Below are 9,058 nucleotides of genomic sequence, written 5' to 3'. Positions count from 1 at the left end.
AGTCTGAGGCTGTGCTCCGTGGCTAACGGCTAATGCTACACTGTTGGAGAGATTTATAAAGAATGAAGTTGTGTTTATGCATTATACAGACTGCAAGTGTTTAATAATGAAAATAGCGACGGCTCTTGTCTCCGTGAATACAGTAAGAAATGATGGTAACTTTAACCACATTTAACAGTACATTAGCATCATGCTAACAAAACATTTAGAAAGACAATTTACAAATATCACTAAAAATATCGTGTAATCATGGATCATGTCAGTTATTATTGCTCCATCTGCCATTTTTCGCTATTGTTCTTGCTTGCTTACCTAGTCTGTTGATTCACCTGTGCAGATCCAGACGTTAATACTGGCTGCCCTTGTCTAATGCCTTTCATAATGTTGGGAACATGGGCTGGCATATGCAAATATTGGGGGCGTACACCCCGACTGTTATGTAACAGTCGGTGTTATGTTGAGATTCGCCTGTTCTTCGGAGGTCTTTTAAACAAATGAGATTTATATAAGAAGGAGGAAACAATGGAGTTTGAGACTCACTTTATGTCATTTCCATGTACTGAACTCTTGTTATTTGACTATGCCAAGATAAATTCATAAATTTTTCATTCGAGGGCACCTTTAAATATTTGCTTAGTTATCACCGCCCTCTCTATTTTGTTGTTGATCATTAATCTGTTATGCTGCCTTAGAAGTTTGTATGAAATAAGTTTCGTGAGGTAGGCTATCTTTGTGTGCAAACGCTGCCTGCGAACTTATTGCCTGATATGGGAGCGAGGCAACAAGTCAGCTGCCTAAAACGATGTACTAAAAATGAATACGTTTTTTCTTTGTAGTTTGTACAGATGACAACGCTATCAAAACTATCCTTGTTCACACGAATCCGCGCAAACAACAAAAACGCTGTATTAGGCATGCCAGACAATTAGTTGGCAATGTCGCGTTGTAAACAATGACTACACGCCTGTGCACATATGCTTTCTTTAACAGAACACTCGCCTCGCACCTAATTTTTAGTTTCCTGCACTTTGATATTCTTCTTGTTATATCGAAGTCTCGCACATTCACAAAAAAAAAAAAAAAAAAAAACTTATTTCCACGTTTAAAAGTAAAGTGGATTAAACATGTAATACGCATGTGCATCGTTTTCACAGATTCGCGTTTGTCAGTTTACAAGGAGATGACAACGGTATCATTTTCAAAAACTTCCACTTTGAAACCTGTTTTCAAAAGTTTGTGTTTTCAGGCTACCAAAACGCAGTTGTTGTGTAAATGAATGGGCAAAACGCATAAAAAAAGTTTTAAATTTTTGGTTGAAAATGGTGACGTGTAAACAGTCCCATAAGCTTTCAGACACAGCTTTAGTTCCTGGAAGGCCATAGCGTGCAGAGTGTAGCTTTAATCCTAATTAACTTAAACGCACCTGATCCAGCTAATCAAGTCCTTTAGGATTATTTGAATACTACAGGTATGTGTGTTGATGGAACTAAACTCTGCAGGACTGTGTCTCTCCAGGAACTGAGTTTTACACCCCTGCTTTAGGAGAAAACGGTACGTTATTTACATTGTGTTAAAGCTATGCTTTATCAGATCATGCCTTAGAATTGAACACATGACCTTGGCCTCGCTAGTTCCTTACTTTACTGTTTGAGCTACAAGAACTCCACAACAAATAACGTCTTGTGTTCACTATGCATTATCCTACTGCAGGGGTGCAGATCCACTTTCCTGAAAAGTTTAGCTCCAATCTTAATCAAATACATCTAAACAACCTAGTCAAAATCTTCAGGATTACCAGAAAGCTACAGACAGATGAGTTTGATCAGATTTTTTCCTTCCATGTGGCACAGACCAGATATGACCCATGAATGAGTAAGCAGAAAAAAACACTCAGATCAGTTTCAGGCCTCATTCAGAAATAAATCTGATATGAATCGGATATGCGTGTTTGCACCTGCTGGATATTCCACCACATCACACATTATGCATTATGTATAACAGCATTTTGTGATAGAAATTATGGTGATTGTGTATTTTGTAAATATACAAAATTAGATAATATTTTCACTTTTTTTTGTGTAATTTGAAGGTTGGAAATGACACATAGGACCTAAATATATTCTGCTCATAAGAGATGCTTACCTTCATGTCTCATGTTTCATCTAAAACTCTTCACAGCACTGCACACTAACTTTCCCAATCATTTTCACTTTAAAGGCCCTTATATGTGTCTGAGGTATGTCACAGCGCAATCTTAAATATATTATACAGAATTTTAAATATTATATTGGGTTTTGGAATGATATGGAATGATATGTGCTGAAGTTAAAGTGAAGTTAACTCTTAGAAATGAACTTTGACTCGCAATGCCAAATGTCTGTTCAAATAGATTTCATAACCCCATTTTATGTTCCTAAAAATGATGAAGTCTGAAATTTTATTTCATCACAGACATTGTGTAAACAGTCTGACTGTCCTTTGCAAACATGAATGATGTTGTACAGTCTGGTTGCATTGATAGCAGCAGTAAGATGCATGCACAATCACAGATCAGAGCCAATCCAAACAGATCAGACCTTGAATGTCATTGCACTTTAACTGATCAGAAATATACTCTGATTATATTTATCTTTCCATTTATAGCCTTTCAATGCTGTAAAATTTCTCAGACCATACATTTTCAAATATAACACACTCTTTTAAAGCAGAATTGGTGTCCTTAACCAATTTAGTTATCAGATGATACAGTGTCGTCACTTATTGTGATCTTACCTGATTTGAGGAAATAAATCCCTTGTGAAAAAGTACACTTAAGCATACTTGTATAATATATATATTTTAAAGGTACACTATGTAACTTTAAACTGAAACTGCATGAATTTTGCAGAAGAACATTGTTTTGGTTGTGCTTCGGCTCTGCATGGTGCGGATGAATATAGTTATCCTAATGCTCATAAAACATTCACTACTAGGCTTAAGAGATACAACCAGTTTAGATGGAAAGAATCTCAAGCTGACTAGCTGAAGAGGTTACTGTCGCTTTACCCATTAATAGACACGGTACTTCCTTGAAAATAAATTCTAGCACCTCAACAACCATAATGAAGTGACCCTTCACAATAGATAATGCTTTACAATAAACTATATTAGAGAGCTACATATGGCAGTTCATCTGTTCAATAAAATATCTTACTCACCTGTTGAGTGAATAAAAACACCATCATCTCCATGTCATTTTACATTTCAAATCCCTCAGTTCACACCATCTCTGAAAAGCCAAAAGCCAATGTTGATTTTTGTTTTATTACGAGCTCATACATAGTATAATATATTGGTAACACTTTACAATAAGTTAAGGCCCCAATAGTTAACATTTGTTGATACATTAACTAACATTAACATTTTGCCTCTTTGTCGCCATCTCTGTTTGATACCTGCAATTGCAGTTATTTGCAGAATTATCATCTTTACGTGTGTTGTGCATCGGCATGGCTCCTCAGCGCGGATGAATCTAATGTTTGCTGTCAGTCACCACATCGGTGTGGATACTATACTTCTTAATTACAGATTCTACATCTTCAACTTTTCAATTTCGATTCTTTTCGATTCTACATTTCAATTTCTGTAGCCACTCTGCAGTCTGACGTCTTTTGCTTTTGACCACGGGTGAATCTCCATTTGTCACTGATGACTGTCATCTGAGGACCTGGATTATAATCCACCATCAAAATAAGTTTAATTATTCCAGCTACTGTGAGAAAAGGCTATAAATGATCCGCTACAGCAGCATTCCATGCCATAGTCTACTAGCTGGGACTCGTTCTTTATGTAAACAGACGTAACGTAATGACACAAAGATGAATGGCTGCATGCTTGAATTTCCCACGGAAACCCACCATTACCACCCGAATTAGAAAACATTATTACAAGTTTACCGTTTTGAATCAGGCTAAGGTAAGGAGATACTTTTGAACACTGGCTGGTTATGTTCTTGCTCAAAAATTGATTTTGAATAATTTTGAACCAAAAAAAGTTACAGACTGCAGCTTTAAATAATATTAATAGATGCATCTTTTGATTTTAATAATTTATTAGTATATGTTGAAATTAAAATATATGATTAATAAATGCATTATAAGTATTTTTCATTATTGGTTCATGTTAACCAATGTTTACAAATGGAAACTTATGGTAAAGTGATACCAATATATTAATAGTCAGTGTTGGGGAAAGTTCTTTTTAAAAGTTACATTACAATATTGCATTACTCCCTAAAAAGTAACTAATTGCATAGTTACTTTAATGCATGACGTTACTCACCTGGGCTGGAATTGCTTGTTTTTTTTTTTAATAATGAAAAAAGTTGTATTTTTGGCAAAATGGTCCTTTCACACCAAAAGTAAAACAAAAGTCTGAGTCGGAAGGAAATGCAAAATCAAGTCTGTACAGTAGAGGGCGCAGCTAAAAACAAACAAACAAAAAAAAACTTTCAGCTGTGCCGCCATTCTGGACTGCAGAAGAAATAAAGAAGAAAAAAAAGAAACACAAATATGATGTAGTGATGGCGAAATAAAGCTTTGCGAAGCACCGAGGCTTTCTTCTCAACTGTATCGTAGAAAGGTTCATTACTCGAAACCTTTCAAAATGGTGCACACTAACGACATCTTGTGGTCAAATGGTGGAAAAAGCTGCCTTTGCGTCCCAGACGACCCAGCCATTTTGGACTCTTTCATGTGTGCTATGAAAAGCGTATAAAACTATGAAAATAATTAGTCTATATTAAAAAATTGGCTTTCACGTGTCATTTTACTTAGAACAATTTGAATAAATGAGTGTGAATAAATTGTTTTGGGGGAAAAATAGGCAAACTTGGGCATACATTATCAAAATAAACAATGATTATCATAGTTGATGTATATGAACTGGGAATTAATACAAACTGAATATGCACAAAACTACACATGTAAATATTTATTCATATTATGATTTATTTTTATCAAAAAAGCGTATGACATTTGACACCTGCTTTGAAGATACAAGCTTTAAGGCTTCGGTGTCAAATGTCACATCATTAATATGATGTTTATCTAAAGCTAAATTGTGGTTGAATTGGATCATTGAAGGTCAGCAGCAAAGACATTGGTTAATAAAGTGAGATTAAATACATAAAGTAGGCTATATTTGTGTTATTTAATGTATTTATTACAGATTTTTCTAATATTCCGAGTTTGCATTTCACTGTTTTTATTCATTTTGAGGAATACTGAATCTGTTTTTGTGCAAATGAGATGCTCACATTAGTCTAGAACTACAATAACCATCATGTTCACACAGCGCACACAACACCTCTGCACTGCAAATGGCAAAACAAAGTAGTTTGAAAAAGTAGCTCAGATATTTTGACAATTTAAAAGTAATCCATTACTTTACTAGTTACTTTAAAAAGGTAATCTGATAACATAACTCACTTTACTTGTAATGTTACCCAACTGATAATATAATATATATTTACTTTAAATATCAAATAACATACTGCAGTTAATATTTTAATCAAGTACTTTACATGTGGTTTAGTACAACAGTCAACACAATAAAATAAGTGTGCTTTTGTAAAGCACTACACGTGTTTATTAAAACAATGTTTTAAAATGTACTTTACAGTAATACTTTTAATTTGACGATTTTAAGTACACTTTAAAATTGTACTTGAGTCTGTTAAGAAACTTGAAAGTGTACTCTCTTTAAGTGGCTTTTTATATAAAAATATATATATTTTCTGCAAGTACAGTTTATTACAAAATATACTTACAAGATTGAAGTACACCACATGTGCACATTCAATACAGTTATCGCACTTCTTTTACCCAAGGGAGGTTCTGATGTACACCACCATTTTGGGGTCAGTGTCCTTCTGTAAACTGCTCAGTCTCAGCATGGCAGCCAGAATATCATGCTGTGAAGAAATAAACTTTAGGGAGGGGTGTGTTAGCTCAAGGGGATGCTTTAGCTGTAGCCAGATCAGGCCACTGTGTTGCATAACTGTCCCCTAGACACACTATAAAAAGAGCACGTTTCTCCAGATCTTGCACTGCATCCAGGCCCCGGCAACCTTACCATCTTACCAAGAGACGCCCTCAGCCTGAAACCCACCGGAGAAACCATGCAGTCTGCCGACGCTAAGCTCAGCCGAAGCTCCCTTCAGCTGGCCCTGAGGCGCTACAGCTCAGTGGTGCGTGATATGGAGCAGACCGTCCTGCTTCCCAGTCTCCTGAGGGATGTGCCGTATGACGAGGCTGCAGACTGCGAGGCCGCCGACAACAACATGGACCTGTACGAGTACTACCTTATGCTGAAAGCAATCAAGAACACGGTGGAGAGCGGCCTCATCCCCCATGACGACGCCAAGGCCAAGAATCAAGCCGCCCTGCACAAAGGCCTGGAGCCCCTGCTGGAGGCCCAACCTGAGGCGCTTTTCCACTTCCATCTGGGAGGCCTGTTCACAGTCATGGCTACGCTCGCAAAGAAGTCCCAGAACTTGACTGAGAAATACTTGGACATCATTGGGGTCAGCCATTAGGATCCAGCACATCTTGAAGAAGAATCCATCTCGAGGTGGAAGCAATTACCTGGAAAGCTGTTTACATCCTTGTCACTATCTGTGTGACATGCAATAAAAAATCTGAAAAATAATTTTTGTTTTAGAATTTTATTTAAAAGAATTTCTTCTTTAATATTTAAATAATTTAAATGTCTCCTAACTGTTCTGTTGTTTTTTCATCCATTGCATTTGGCTTGTAATATTAGTTTAGTAATTATTATTAGTGAACTATTCTTCTAAAAAAATAACTGTTTCCCTTAATATGAGAGGTTGCAGAATAATAAGTTATTCATTTTTAATAAACACAATTTTGTAATCAAGATAATGGAAACACTTATTAAAGAGCTTCAGAAGACATAATTGTACATCATTTGTATGTCATATATGACTTGATGTGTCATGTCAGCCATTATAACCAGTACATGTGCATGTGAAATTATCACAGAGATGCAACAAATATAAGCCAATAAAAGACAATTCATGTCAATATTGCAAAATTACTGTGTATATATTACATATGACTTCATGTGTCATGTCAGCCATAATAACCAATACATGATGTGCTAGTGAAATCATCCCTCAGATGCAACAAATATAAGCCAATAAAAGACAATTTTGCTAAATTACTGTATATACACCAGTGCTTTTTAGTATTATTTATATCCTATTATAGTTTTTATAAATAGCTTTTATTTTTATTTTTTAGTAAATTTGTTAAGATTTTGCCATTTTATTATAATTATTATTTTTTAAATATTACTATTTAGGTTTGATTTTGTTTTTAGGTCGAAATTTTAGTGCTTCAACTTTTTTTTAGTGACCATATAGTTTTAGGTTTGATTAATGATAATAACCCTAAAGTACACACTTTATACAAAGTCCTGTAATAATCTCGGTTTACTGGAATAATCTTGTTTCTAACTGTGAATTTATGTCATGTGAGAAATAGATGAAACCTTCCAAAGTAAACCATGAGCAACTGAATCTGTTGCAAAATTCCTGGGATTGTGCATTGTTGCATAAGACGTGCTATCTGTACAATATTCATGCCAAAGTCTATCTGAAATCATTTGGATCATTCCTGGCATTCGGTGTCTTTTGGACCATTTATTAAACAAAATCAATGAAATATTAAATCAAAAAATGTCCACCCTCTTAGGGACAAATGAACAACACTTTAAAATACCTATGATTTTAATTCATGGGCATTGTGTACATTTTCTTATACAACTCATGTCTCTTTTAAAAGCATATCAATTAAAAAATTATCAGAAAATAAATATATTATGTATGAAAGAACAGACTCAAATGTCAGAGTCTAGGGGTGTCCAATCCTGCTCCTGGAGGGCCACTGTCCTGCAAAGTTTAGCTCCAACCCCAAATAAACACACCTGAACCAGGTGATCAAGGTCTTCTTAGGCATACTAGAAACTTCCAGTCAGGTGTATTGCAGGACAGTGGCCCTCCAGGACTGAGTTTGGACAGCCCTGTCATAGGCCATTTGGGTGTTTGCAAACAGCGATGATGTGTTTTGTGGGCGGAGCCTACCTGGTGGCAGAAAATGACAGTTCTGCAGTAGCAGTCTATGGAAACCACGGAATGAAAGATTAAAAAAGGTAATTTCAAGTTTATATCTCACAGTTCTGATTTTCTTTTCTCGCAATTCCAAATTTATATCAGAGAAAAAAAATCTGAATTGCGACTTGCGAGATATGAACTTCAATATTCTGTTGATATTCCTTTAGAATTGACAGTTTATCTCGCAATTCTGAAATTGTTTTCTCAGAATTGTGATATAAACTCACAATTGTGAGGTATAAGTCTGAACTGTGAAATTAAAATGTTACAGGTTTAAATGTTATCCATGTAAAATGTTAAAAATACTTAACGGTAGGGCTAATATACATTATGTCCCCTTTGAACTGCAAATGTGAATATTATGTATTTTTTATGTATTATGCGAATATTACGTGTTTTAATCGTCAGTTTTCATTATTCTGAATGTCCGTTTTTCTGCCACCACAATGTGCGAGCAGCTGCAGTGATGTAACTGTAACATCTGCTCCCAAATGGTCTATTGACAGTCGTGTCACAATCATTTGTAAGGTCATTTCAGGGATTCTGGTGACCAGTATGTCCTCGATTGATGCAATATGTCTTTTGCACACTTTAAAAGGCTTCAACTAGATAATCAGTATCCTACATTCACATATGTATTAAAAAGTTAAACTGTGAAAGGAACAGTTCACCCAAAAAAAAAAAATCTGCCATCATTTAATCACCCTCATGTCACATCTTCCACAGATTATACATTTTGAAGTGCAGTTAATCTTGTTTTTTGAGGGTGGGTAAATAATGATTTCATTTTGTGTTGACTGTCCCTAAAATCAAACTAATCTGATTATGTAAAAACTGAATGTGCATTGGAAAACAAATGAAAGCCCAAATAAAGAAATCAGA

The 9,058-nt window shown here is 35.3% G+C and overlaps 1 protein-coding gene across 1 annotated transcript; it reads left to right on the top strand.

Annotated features, from left to right (window-relative positions):
* The first annotated feature begins 6,068 nt into the window (after positions 1-6,068).
* Positions 6,069-6,833, top strand: LOC125249639 (thyroid hormone responsive). Its single transcript, XM_048161965.1, has one exon. It carries the CDS (start codon positions 6,161-6,163, stop codon positions 6,575-6,577), a length of 417 nt encoding a protein of 138 aa, XP_048017922.1. The 5' UTR covers positions 6,069-6,160; the 3' UTR covers positions 6,578-6,833.
* The last annotated feature ends 2,225 nt before the right edge of the window (positions 6,834-9,058 follow it).

The sequence above is a fragment of the Megalobrama amblycephala genome, linkage group LG16, assembly GCF_018812025.1.
Source record: "Megalobrama amblycephala isolate DHTTF-2021 linkage group LG16, ASM1881202v1, whole genome shotgun sequence".
Lineage (NCBI taxonomy): Eukaryota > Metazoa > Chordata > Actinopteri > Cypriniformes > Xenocyprididae > Megalobrama > Megalobrama amblycephala.
Note: the sequence above shows the minus strand (reverse complement) of the source record. Positions and strands in the feature narration are given on the sequence as shown.

Bases quoted from the DNA above. Each gene is read 5' to 3' on its own strand.
- LOC125249639 (XM_048161965.1), top strand. From the start codon at position 6,161: ATGCAGTCTGCCGACGCTAAGCTCAGCCGAAGCTCCCTTCAGCTGGCC.